General features: G+C 39.0%; 1 protein-coding gene across 1 annotated transcript in view; it reads left to right on the top strand.

Annotated features, from left to right (window-relative positions):
• The window catches only part of LOC130368624 (dual oxidase 1-like), a 174,849-nt gene that overhangs the window by 38,550 nt on the left and 122,060 nt on the right, over positions 1-14,239 (top strand). Inside the window, exons 3-5 of the mRNA XM_056572557.1 lie at positions 61-144; positions 832-996; positions 13,820-14,007. Coding sequence (XP_056428532.1) covers positions 61-144; positions 832-996; positions 13,820-14,007 — 437 coding nt within the window. The remainder of the gene's footprint in view (positions 1-60; positions 145-831; positions 997-13,819; positions 14,008-14,239) is intronic.

The following is a 14,239-nucleotide window of genomic DNA, read 5'->3' as shown; positions in this document are numbered from 1 at the left end:
TTTTGATGTATAACAAAGGTTCTTTCTTTTTAATTTCTGCATACTTAATATTTTTCCTAGGCACGCAAAATAATATTAACTGGGAAATTCAACGCTATGATGGCTGGTATAACAATTTGGTTCACCATAGCAGAGGCTCTGCAGGTAGGTTCATAATATTCATGTTAAATGGGGTTTTCTAGGCAGACTTGATTGATAGCCCATTCTTCACCTGGCGCATAGATGTAAACATAGTGTGCAGATCCAGAGACCTGCACATCAGTCTCCATGCGGACATTGCCGTGACAGCGGAGCACTGACAGAACATGTCAACGTTGGGGCCGCTTGGAAATACACTGTCTGATAGACAGTAATGCATTTTTGTGTGGAGTCCACAGAAAGAATAGACATATCTATTCTTTCTGCGGACACTGGAATTTGAATTTCCGTCATGGAAATTCTGCTATGTGAACAGCGCAGCAGAATCCCATTGAAATCATTGAAATGCTACTGCGGAATCTCCATGAGGAATTCCAATGCGGAATTCTGCACGGAAATTTCCTTGTGTGAACATGGCCTCATAATCTAAGCTACACTTCCTAGCTAAATCAGACTAACTTGAGAACTGCAGACTTTCCCTGCATGTTCTTCTAAATATGCTTACTGTCTACATAGCCCTACATGTGGGGAATCATTGCAAAAAAAGGGGAATGGAAAGAGCAGTTGCAAATCCTACATGCATTATCTTCAGTTAAAAGCCTGCATAGCAGGCACAGCAACCTCTTTCCTATATATATATATATATATATATATATATATTCATGATCTGCTTTCAACTGTACTACTTATTAGGTTGTAGACTCCTGCGGCTTATGCCTCCAGCATATTCTGATGGGGTGTATCAAGCAATGAAGGAACCACATCTTCCCAACCCAAGAAAAATAAGCAATGTTGCTATGAAAGGGCCTTCGGGTCAACCATCTCAACGAAACCGAACTGTTTTAGGAGTCTTTTTTGGTAAGAAAAATTGTGAAAATACTATTTTTGATAATAAGGTAAAAACAAACACAAAAAAACTATCAGATATTTATTAACATAAACTATTCTAATAGTATGTTTATGTGTTCGGTGAGCAGGTGACACAATTTCTCATGTATTCTCACAGAGCTGTCAGTCACCACCCACTGGACTTGAAAAACCCAATAATGAGCAATGCTGATCAATAGGTGATATGTTATACAGAAGATTCTTCCACAAAACTATCGATCTACTTACTACCACCTGTTATATAACATGCTACCTGCAGATCAGGCTGTAATTTCAATGTGATAGGTTTCGGACAGAAAACCACATTCAAAATAGTATTCCATTTACTTTTTCCTGTTTCTTACATAGCACCAACATATTTTGCAGAGCTATTTAGAGATTATTTTACATCAGTCTCTTTCTCTAATGGAGCTCACAATCTAAATTACCTATTTTTAGACACATGCACTGGAACCAGTTAACCTACTCTTGTGAAGCAAGTAATGGCATATCACACACTAGTGTATCCTGTGCATCTGCTCTAAATAAAAAAAATGCTTAACATATTTCAAATTTCAAATTAACATTTTTTGATGAACCACCATGCTACCTAGCAAAATGTAACAGTTCAGCACCAGTTACTTCTATAATTCCCTTCTTTATTTCACTTGCATTAATATAATCCTGCATTCACATACAGAGGACAAATAGTGTATAAAATTCCAATGCATTTGCAGCTTAAAAAGCACTTAATCAAGAGCTTTTGGAAACGCGTTGGATTTTATACACTTCTAGCTGAAGGTTATTTAGTTTAGAAAAAAGGAGGCTTGTTACTTTCACAGTGAATCAGACATCTCCAAGGTATTTGTAAGGATTAACTGATAGTATTGTATATAGGTCAGAGAGCCTGGGGTGAGCGGTCAGAACCCTATAATTTACAGCTTTGAAGAATGAATACCAATGATATGATAGGTGAGTCTGTCCATATGTTCATTAAAGCCCTGTCACAAGAGCAGAATGTTGGGCAAATAAGCATCGGCCAGCGATCAGACGACAAATGAGCAAACACAAATATGTGACTTAGTTATAAAAAATTTGAATAAAAACTTGCGAGGCCCAAATTTATCAAACTGCATGAAAGAAAAAAATGGAGTGATTTCCCCCCAGCAACCAATCAAAGATCAGGTTTCACTTTAGCACAGCTCGCTAGCTGACCTGTGATTGGTTGCTGGAAGAAAATCACTCTATTTTCTCTCTCACACAGTTTGATAAATCTGGGCATTTCCAGAGTGGGCAATAGCAGAAAATGCCAATAAATATTATCTGTGATTACAGCCAATAGTAGCTAACCACAGGTTTTTGAAAATGAAATCTGAACTTTGATATAACAAAAAAAAACCTAGATAAAAATGTCATGAATACAGCCTATTGGAAGTCCAGGGACATAATTCCTAGGGCCTAGTTATTACTAACATAGAAATGAGTGTGAGTGACATTAATGGCAGGCACAGCAAACACTGAAACCTTGGCAACATATACAATGGCATCTGCTAGTTTTAGACTATAGTGGAGCATAAACAAGACGCTCTTATTATCATTATCTTTTTATATATATTTTTCTCTTTCAAAGATATATAACAGGATACAGGTAAGGAATAATAGACAATGCATGTGAAGCAACTCTTATTAGAACAGTTGGCAAGAAACACCTATTGCATGACTGAGCTGAATCATTAATAAACTGTCATTTTACTTTTTTTTTTCTTTTTACTTGGGATCCTTTGTTTGACATGACAAAATAGATTTTAGGGAGTGTTATAAAGAAATCATGATGTCATCTTCGAAGCACCTTAGTATCTTCTAATAACATGTGGAGACAAAGGATAAATACCAAACCTTTTAGTCATCTCAGAACAATCAAATGTTTCCGAAATATTGGATACAATATCATTCACAACAAGACCGAAAGCAGACATTTAAATCTGCTGAGAAATAATGTAAAATTACATTAGTTTTTCTTTTCTAAAAATGTAAGGCTTATTTTATTCCATTGTTTACTTTCTACTAAATTACATAAACTATTGAATTATAACTGAATGTTCTATGTGCAGACATTCAAAATTGTATTTAGAAGTTCATGAGATCCATCAAATCCTCGATGTTAAAGGTGGTGTACTTTAAAATCTTTGGGCTAAATATAAAAAAATTATGCTTTTATTAGAATACAATATTGGTAGAATTAAAGGAATACTCCGGCGCTAAGACATAGGTTTGCATTGAGGAGGGGATAAAATGTCTTAGCGCCGGAGTACCCCTTTAATTAATATTTATTTATATAGTTATTTATTTATTTAATATAGTCACTCTTTTACATAGTTACATAGTAAGGTTGAAAAAAGACAGTCCATCAACTTTAACCTATAATCTGATTGTGTTGATCCAGATGAAGACCAAACCCCATCATGAGACTGATGCTAATTGCCCCATGACAAGGGAAAAAATCCTTCCCATTTCCAAATTTGGCATTTAGAATAAGTCCTTAGATCAACATTTTGTCCCCATAAATCTATTACCCATAACTTGTAATATTATATTTTTCCAGAAAAACATTTAGCCCTCCTTGAACTTATTCATTGAGTCAGACATCACAACATCATGTGACATGTTCCATGTGAGTGTTCCATAGTCTCACTGCTTTTGCAGTAAAGAATCTCTGTCTGTGATGATGGTGAAACCTTCGCCCCTAAGATGTCTTTTCTATAAACTAAGTAATCCCAAGCTTGATAACCTGTCTTGGTCCTGTAATCCTCCCATAACATTTATTACCTTGGTCACTCACCTCTCCACCCTCTCCAGTTTATCCATGTCCTTCTTGTATACAGGGGCCGAAAATTGGACACAATACTCCATGTGTGAACTGACTAATGATTTATACAAAGGCAAAACTATGTCTATGTCTCTATGCCTCTCTTGATATATCCCAAGACTTTATTCGCCTTTGCAGCTACAACCTGTGACTGATCACTAAAGTTGAGCTTACTTACCACCAGTACCCCCAAATCCTTTTCAGCAGTAGTTTTACCTAATGTAATAATATGTTGCACATAATTGTAAAAAAAAATGTTATGGCCCAAGTGTATAACCTTACATTGTTCCACATTAAACTTAATTTGTCATGTTTGTGTTCAAGCCTCCAGCTTCCCCAGATCCCTCTGTAATATTATATTATCCTCCTCTGTGGATATCACCTTATCCAGTTTAGTGAACTCTGCAAGTATTGAAATTCTATTCTATAATCCCTCTACATGGTCAATAATAAACATATTGAAAAGAAGTGGACCCAGTACTGATGCCTGCGGTACCCCACTAGTAACTGTCACCCAACCAGAGTAAGTTCCCATGAACACCCACCCTCTGCTTCTTAATACTGATCCAGTTGCTATCCAACATTTCACCCCGGTCCAATCTGTAACTGATCTCAACTTATCAGATAAGTCTGAGAGGACAGATCCAGCATAAATCCATATTCGTGCTGTGTTAGAAGGTTAATTTCATTAAGATAATTCAGAATAGCATCTCTCAGAAAACCCTCAAACCCACATTTGCTAAGTGTCTTTAAATATAAGGAACAAGTGTTTGTCTAGCACAATATTTATTTCCTGCAAACCTATAGCATGGATACCATCTGTTTTCAGTGATTTGTCTGATTTAATGTTAATAAGGCAGCACCACACTTGGATGGGTAAAACAAACAAGATTTTCTGGAGAATTGTCATTATCCCTATTTATTTCACCTGTCATTGGATTTTCATGTGTAAATACACTAGAGAAGAAGGCATTTAGTAGATTGGCCCTTTCCCTATCCTTTTCCACCATTACACCCAGATTATTTCTTTAGAAGTTAATATTTTCAGTTCTAATTTCTTATTTTTTATGTAGGTGAAGAATATTTTTTGTTCTTTTTTTATCTGTGACAATCATTCTCTCTGTTGACATTTTTGCTAATTGTATTTGTTTTTTTACAGAGTTTATTTTTATTTTATGGACTTTCTCAAGGGACGCTATCCTGTGTGTCTACATGCACCCTTGTATACCTCTTGTTTGTGGCACCAATGCGCGCCGATGCTCGCCATTCAGCGCATGCGCCGGGTCTTGACTAGGAACAACATCATCTCGCCCCGCCGCGTGACAGTCCCAGGCCGCCTGTTACAGATGCGTAACATCTGGGCCTGCACGCTGAGCTTCTTGATGCCCGGGGAGAAGGTGCCAGGATATGGACCCAGCACATGCGCACCTGCGGCAGTCGGTGCAGTGGCCAATTCTGTAATGACATCTATATCTAGTTTAACCACTGTTGAATGTTTATGCCGGGCAATGGTATGCAAGATCCTTATACGCTACTCACTATAATGTATTGGCATCAATTATCCTATATCACTAATGTATCAATAGAAAGGTGGAGCGGATAATCCGATCACAAAAAAAGGGGAACTTCTGAAGGAGCGCAGACCTCTAAGGGTTAGGTTAAAATGAACGGTTAATTTATAAAAGATGCAACGCAACATAAAAACAGCGTTTCCAGCCCGTACCGGGCTCTTCCTCAGGCAATAACGTATATATATATTATATAATATTATATTATATATATATTATATATATATATATATATATATATTATAAAAAATTATCGAAATAATACAATATGTACACTATACATTATATATAAAACCAAAAGTGCAAAATATAAAATGGATGAAAAACAATTAAAACAAACACATGTGTGACACTAATCAAATACTCATAGATATATGTGAACAATTAGTAGAGCATAAATATATGTATAAAGCGCTGACGACATCTGTATTGTCAGATTGTCTATTGCTATTGTCAGTCAATTGTCGCTGAAGACATATCCGTGTATGAACGCTATTATACTAGTAATAGAGTTAAAATAGTGAAAGTGACCAGTGCCATAACAAATTACAATGTAACACACATTAAAAGTGACCATAATAAAAGGGGTCTTCCAGGATTTTTTTTAATTTGACTATGCTACAGTATGCTAAAGTAGGTTTAGTTCATAATATAGAGTCTGTACCTGTGTGTGATGGTTTCCTCACAATTCTTCTGTGATTTTCATCCCACTATTTATTTTTAACAGCATACAAAATTACTGTTGTCTCGGATTTTTCCAAGGCTGTAATGCGGCCGAGACCTGACTCACTAGTCAGCTGATGACAGGGAGCCTGTCTGCTTCAATGGCTGGAGCGATCGCTTGGTGGCAGAGAGATCAATCTGCAACTAATGACACAGCTGTAGGCACCCTGATTGAAAACCACACTGATTTCAATGGATGCAGCTCATTTATGTTTTAATGGTGGGATGGCTGATTTGTGGGAGGGAGGAAGATGGAATTGTGGAATTTGTAGTCAAAAAAAGAAAAGTCAAACAGGAAATACAAGTTCACAAAAAGCTAGCCACAGTATTATAGTAATCTCACAGCATAGCCATTTAGCCCCAAGACAAGCGCAGATCCTTCCTAAGCATGTGCATTACTGCCTGCCAGGTACGTACTAAAATCACCTTATGGTGGATAACCCCTTTAAATACAGTAATGTGTACCAAAGTCATATATTGATGTGATTGGAGAATAATTTTTATAGTAATAAAAACAAAAGGATTGTTTTAATTCAATAGTGAATAAAAGTGATTATGCTAATGGATAAGTGAATAAGCTAAAAACGGAGAGGCTTACATGCCCTAACTAATGTACACAAGATGCAATGTCCTACCTCTTATCCCCTACTTGTGACGTAAACATTAAAGCAAAGGGCTCATATCATACAATTGTATATTTTTGAGTATAGTAATACCATAAAGTGCAATTTACCAGCATTATCCAACATGGAGAAAAAAGGTCTCAAAATGTGTATACTCAGATTATCATGTATTAAGGCACACATCTATAGGGAGCTAGGTATATTTGTCTTAGACAGGTTTCAATTTTTTTTTATAGAAATTAGATACGGCTGTACTTGTGGACTTTTAGCTTGAGAGAAGATATCCAGAATATTAAAACCTTTAAAGGGGTACTCCGCCCCTAGACATCTTATCCCCTACCCAAAGGATAGGGGATAAGATGTCAGATCGCCTCGGTCCCACTGCTGGGGACCCCTGGGATCCCCGCTGCGGCACTGTGCTATCATTACTGCACAGAGCGAGTTCGCTCTTCAAGTAATGACGGGCAATACAGGGGCCGATACATCGTTATGTCATGGCTCCGCCCCTCGTGACGTCACGTCTCGTCCCCTCAATACAAGTCTATGGGAGGGAGTGTGGCCACGCCCCCTGCCATAGACTTACATTAAGGGGACGGGCCGTGATATCACGAGGGGCGGAGCCATGATGTCACGCTGCTCCGTCCCCTGTATCGCCCATCATTACGCACAGAGCGAACTCGCTCTGTGCAGCAATGATAGCGGGGTGCCGCATCGGCCATCCCGGGGCTCCCCAGCAGCGGTCTGACATCTTATCCCCTATCCTTTGGATAGGGGATAAGATGTCTAGGGGCAGAGTACCCCTTTAAGGAGATCCTCCCTGCAGGTATGTTGTGTGCCTTTTTCAGACAATGCTTGCTGTATCCACGTTAGAGAAAGCGTACGGTCAGAAGTTTGCTATGTCTTTGAAAGTCCTGCTCTGAGGAACATATCCTACGTATTCGTAAAAATTGTCCAGTTGGGATTGCTTTTATTGTTGATGGAGTATGAGAAGAGGATGCATGCAGGAGGGTATTTGCCCCTGTTGACTTGCGGAAAACATCTTGATCATGTTGTTCCTGTTCAGCCAACAATTCTTCTAATATTTTGATTGCTTCCCTTTCCTCAGGGCTGGACATGAATTGTTCCCTCCAAGCATGCAGCTTCTTAAGTAATAGTTTAGGTGAAAACAAATGGAGATCTTTTAAAGCTCATTGCTATTTTTGGTCTTTTTGCCACTTGTAGATGGTGGGGAAGTTTTCATTTTTCTCTACGCTGTTCCACACGATTATTGGGATTATTTTGCCAGTTATTGTGTTTCACCCTTGGCCTCACATCCTGAGACCTCTGAGATTCATCTGTGGATGAAAGAGATGCAATGGAAGAAGATGTAGATCTCATTGGTGTCTGAACTCTCTCCCTAGACTGTTGCCACTTGTATACTCAATTTTGCTTGACATCCTTGTTATCTCTTTGATATTTTTTACGTTTCATAGTGCAGATAGCTGTCTCCCATTTAAGGTATTGTTGTTCCAAATCTGTATTAACCTTTTCAAGGTCTTCCTTCGGCAGGTTTCGCATTATATCATTTTGGATTACGTCAATTTCTTTCTTTTTCTAATTCCTCTAATGTTGACACATTTGATTGGACTAGTAATTCATAAATCCTTTAGAGCATAGTGTTCCTCCCACTTGGTTTTGAAGATTACATCATCCAATGGATATGAAGGGAAAACTTGAACCCTTAAACCACGGGGAATTATTCCTTTAATTAGATAGTTCTCCAGAAAGTTCTTATTCCACCACACTTTTGTTCGCTTATGCAGCAAGTTTTTTAGCATATTAGCCGTTTGCATTGAAAATCACAAGATTCTCGCTAAATACCTCACTAATTTGTGTATGCCACGTCAGGGTCCATCTCTGACCCTGTTTTTTTTGCTGTGGAAATCACAGAACAACAATAAATTAGGTACAGAAAGATACAGCACCAAATACAGATATCCCAGTACTTGTACCTTATTTCAAAACTATATCAGGTACTGAGGGTCTAACTAGTGTATATTCTGTATAGCTCTGCACACAGCATTGTATACAAAAAGAGAGACTAGAACAATTGCTACTGATAAAAATATGTACTGTATTATTCAATCTATTAAGAACACATACATGTGAAAAATAATATTATAGTGATGCAAAGGAATGGATAATTAGACTTTTGAATCCAATAAAGATGATGGGACAGGTCACATTAGTAATATTCTGTCACTAGACAGTAAAAAGTAAAGGATATACAGGGACATTTATCATTGTTGCTTTAGTAAGCGAGTTCTGTAGGCATTTTTTTCTTGCTTTTGGTTTTGCTTATGTGTGACAAATTTATTATACTATCACAGGGGGTTGATAAATTTGGCTTAAAAAAGCAAAAAAGAATAAATTACTTCTGAATACCATTTTTTAAGCACACATAAGCAAAAACCAATAAATGACTTCAGAACACCAATTTGCAGCTTTGAAAAAAATGTGTGATATATATGTGTGTTTATTACATTTTTTTTTACCACTTTTTTTCCCCTAAATGTACTAACTTATTTTTTGTTTTTTACTTCTCATTTCAGATCCATGTATCCTGTGGATTACTTTAGATTCAGAGGAGTACAGTGACCAGCGTTTTTTTTAGGTTTAATGTTAATAAAATGGTTAACGAGGGCTTGTGGGGGAGTGTTTTTTGGGTTTTATTTTAAATGTGTTGTGTTTTTTTATTTACTTGACAGGCATAGTAGTGGAAGCCATCTTATAGACGGAGTCCATTAGTAAGCCTGGCTTAGTGTTAGCCACAAAAACAGCTAGGGCAATTATTACCCCCGTACTCACCGCCACAGGGGTGTCAGGAGAGGCAGGTACCAACAGGTCCTGAGCATCAAAAATGGCGCTCCTGTGCTGAGGCAGTAACAGATTGGTGTTATTTAGGCTGGGGAGGGCCATTGCCCACAATGGTCCTCACCCACCCTGATAACATCAGGCTGTTGCTGCTTGGTTGGTATTTGGCTGAGAATCTGCTTTTTTGTATAAACAATTAAATATAAAAAAAAACACATAGGGTTCCCCCTATTTTTATTTTAAGCCAAACACCAACCAAGCAGCAACAGCCTGACGTTACCAGAGTGGGATAGGACCATTGTTACTGCCCCTTCCCAGCCTAAATAATGCCAGCCTGTTACCACCTAGGCCAAGGAGTATCATATTTGATTTTCCGGACCTGTTGGTACCGACTCTTCCCGGCACCCCTGTGGCAGTGGGTATCGGGGTAATAATTGGGGGTTAGCGCTAGCTGTTTTTGTGGCTAACGCTAAGCCCGGCTTAGTAATGGACTCCGTCTTTTAGACAGCTTCCAATACTAAGCATGTCAAGTAAATAAAAATAAAAAACACAACACATTTAAAAAAACTATTTATTCCCAAAAAAACACTCCCCCACAAGTCCTCATTAACCATTTTATTAACAGTAAACAGAAAGAAAAAAAACGCTGGCCATCGGCGCAGTCCACCAAATCCGAAGTAGTCCACAGGATACACGGATCTGAAAAAAAAACCAAAGAGAAATAGGTTAATACATTTATTGTCACCCGCCCACGCATCTCCCGTGCCAAATGACTACAACTCCCAGCATGGTGCGGGAGAGTGACAAGCTTGTCACCTACCCCTGCTGCACGACTACAACTCTCAGCATGCCCTTACAGTAAGGACATGCTGGGAGTTGTAGTTTTGCGGCAGGGGACAGGTGACAAGCTTGTCACCCGCCCCCCAATAAAACTCCCAGCATGCCCTTACAGTAAGGACATGCTGGGTGTTGTAGTTGGGGGGCAGGTGACAAGCTTATCATCCGCCCAAAAACTACAACTCCCAGCATGCCCTTACAGTAAGGACATGCTGGTAGTTGTAGTTGTGCGGCAGGGGGCGGGTGAAAAGCTTGTCGCCAGCCCTCCCTACAACTTCCAGCATGCCCTTACAGTAAGGACATGCTGGGTGTTGTAGTTTGTGGGGCAGGTGACAAGCTTGTCACCCGCCCTCTGCTGCACAACTACTACTCCAAGCATGTCCTTACTGTAAGAGTATGCTGGGAGTTGTAGTGGTGCGGCAGGGGGGCCTGCTGGGAGTTGTAGTAGTGCTGCAGAGAGCAGGTCATAAGCTTGTCACCCGCCCCACAATTACAACTCCCACCATGCCCTTACTGTAAGAGCATGCTGGGAGTTGTAATCGTGCAAGCCATGGAAGCGAGTGGTAATGCGCTCCACTCCCTGGCCGGGGGTGATTAGAAAATCACTGTAATTTCAGATTTTCAGTATCATGGTAAGGAGCCTGGGCTGACATGACTCTGCAGCCGCCCGGGACTACCACAGCCGGGCCGGGAGATGTGCAGGGGGTATGTTAAAAGGAGCCCGGGCTGGCATCACTCTACAGCCACCCGGGCTCCGTCTGATTCTAACCCTGCTGCTCTAATTCAATGACGGAGACTGGGACACTGCTTTACATCCCCCTTGTCTCCCACCTGCCCGCGCCGCACATCTCCCACCCGCTACCTACTACAAGACTACAACTCCCAGTATGCCCTCACTGTAAGGGCATTCTGGGAGTTGTAGTCTTGCAACAGGTAGCAGACAGATGGGAGATGAGCAGCGGGGGCGGGTGGGAGACAAGGGGGGATGTAAACCAGTGTCCCCGTCATTATATTAGGGTAGCGGGGTTAGAATCAGACAGAGCCCGGGCGGCTGCAGAGTGATGCCAGTGCTGGAGCTGTGATCACGGCTGCCAGCGGGAAATATAAAAATTTGCTCTCCAAAGCCGTTTTGTAAGCCAGCTCCAGGCTGGCTTACATTTACACTATTTTAGAGGGCTTGCAACTTTCACACTTGATAAATCCCTGACCACTGCAGAGTGAAAAATAAAATTTACTCTCGTATGCTCTTTTGTAGCTTTTTGCTTACAGCCAAAAGTCGTACAAAAATTTGCTTAGGTGCTAATGTGACTTTTGTAAGCAAAAAAAAGAGCTCTAAATCCCTTGATAAATCTCCCCCATAGTGAGCAGCAGTAGAGGCTCAGGCCAGGTTCCCTCCCATTGATATATGACTCCAGTGAGATCTTTATACTGCTGCTCACTATGGTCCACATTTGTCATTGTAGGTGTAAGTGAAGCATTTTTTTACACCTTTTTTGTGTGCTGGTAATGTGTCATTAAATGTTCACAGAGCATTTGATAGATTTTGAGCAGGTAAACATTTTCTCAAATTTCTCTCTTAACATACACTAAAAAGCTACGCCAGGTCTGGGATGATGTCGTTTTAGAGAGCTTTGCGACTTTTTGCGCCTTTTTACAAAAAGGCGCAGTTCATAAATCCCTTCTATATCATGTGCATTGCCAAAATCAGTGGATTGCAACTCAAAATCAGCAGAAATGTGTAAACAAAAAGGTACAAAAAAGGTGAAAAGAAACTCTGCTTTCGCCTTTTTGTGCCTTTTGTAGACACTAAAAACAGTCTAAAGACAATGATAAATGTCGGCCAATATCCTTTACTTTTTACTGTCTAGTGACAGAATATTACCATTGTGACCTGTCCCATCATCTTTTTTGGATTCCTAAGTCTAAATATCCATTCCTTTGCAAAACTATTATATTATTTTTCACATGTATGTGTTCTTAATAGATTGAATAATACAGTACATATTTTTATCAGTAGCAATTGCTCTAGTCTCTCTTTTTGTATACAATGTGTGTAGAGCTATACTGAATATACACTAGTTAGACCCTCAGCACCCGATATCGTTTTGAAAAATTGTACTTTCCCACTTCCCTTATTTCTGCCAATGAAGTCCCCACCTCATAATTTTCCTCATATATATCTTTACACAGAATGGGCCTAAGACAGGATTTTATTTATAAGAAAAATCCCTCTCTGTTTCTAAGGCCCCTTTAACACTATAAAAATTCATCCGTAATGAACGTCCGTCATAAAAATCTTGAAAATCGCCCATTAAACGGCCATTAGAAAACCCCTGATGGCCATTAGAAAATCCCATTATAGTGTATGGGATTTTTCCGATAGCTTTTTTAACCCATTATCACCTGTTATAAATAACGGCCGTTATTTTGTGATGGGCGATAGCGACGGAAGAAATAGTGCATGTACTATTTCTTCCGTTACTATCGCCCATAACAAAATAAAGGCCGTTATTAATAACGGGCAATAACGGGTTAAAACAGCTATTGGAAAAATCCCATGGACTATAATGGGATTTTCTAACGGCCGTTTAATGGCCGATTTCCAAGGTTTTTATAACGGGCGTTTATAATGGAGGTATTTTTATAGTGTGAAAGCAGCAATACTTGTATGGTCATTTCTGAAGATACTGTAGCCCTGTATATTAGCTGCTCAGTTACATGCTCGCATCCAGCCATATCTTACTTATCCCAACTATGTCATAGTCTTCTTCCAACATTAATAATTCCAGTTACTGAATCTTATTATTAAGGCTTCTGGCATTAGTATGCACCTGATGTGTTTACCTACTTACTTATTTCCTTTCCTCTTATTGCTTTCAACTGATCTAACCCCTCTTACCATACCACCCCCAATTTCCTCCAGAACAACTGCACCCTCCCCATTGAGGTGCAACCTGTCCTTACAGTAGAGCCTGTATCCTCCAGTGAAGTCAGCCAAGTTCTCCATGAACCCAAACTTCTCCTTCCAACACCAGTTCTGAGCCACTTGTTTAGCTCCTTAATCTCCCGCTGCCTCTCTGTTGTGCAGGTAATATTTTTGAAAATATTTCCTTGGAGGTCCTTGCCATAAACTCACTGTCTACGTCCCTGGAATCATTTTTGAGCGTTATGTCTGTGGTTTATTTTTCATTTAATGTATTTTAATAATACATACAATAATTTATAGCATTATTCTGTATTTCTATCTGGCTTTTTTTCTATTCATACTTTGCTTTTATTAGTTTTATTGCAATTACTATTACATGGTATATTTTATTAATTATTGGTATTTGTCTGTTTTATAGGATATCATGTAATGTCTGAAATATATGGCATTGAAAAGCTGGGATGTCCAATTGAGTATTTAAATATTAAAATACCAGCTGGAGATGAAACTTTTGATCCAGACAACACTGGAAAAGTTGTTATCCCATTCCGACGAAGTGAATGGTGTAAACAAAGTGGGAACAGCCCCAATAATCCACGCTACCAAGTAAGTTTATGTATAAAAAAAAAGCCATTAAAGAAGATTTTTTCACTTTCTTAGGAAACTCTTCTTTTAAAATGACAGTAAATATAACAGACTCTTAGAGCTGTCATTTAAAGGAAAACTGTCACACAAAACATGCAGTCTGACTTGTAGATAGGATGTTATAGAGCAGGAAGTGTTGAGCAGATTAATGGGAAAATATTTAGTATCACTGTGTACTTAATTGATCTTATAC

Source organism: Hyla sarda, chromosome 4 (assembly GCF_029499605.1).
Source record: "Hyla sarda isolate aHylSar1 chromosome 4, aHylSar1.hap1, whole genome shotgun sequence".
NCBI lineage: Eukaryota > Metazoa > Chordata > Amphibia > Anura > Hylidae > Hyla > Hyla sarda.
This window is presented reverse-complemented; position numbering and strand designations above follow the sequence as displayed.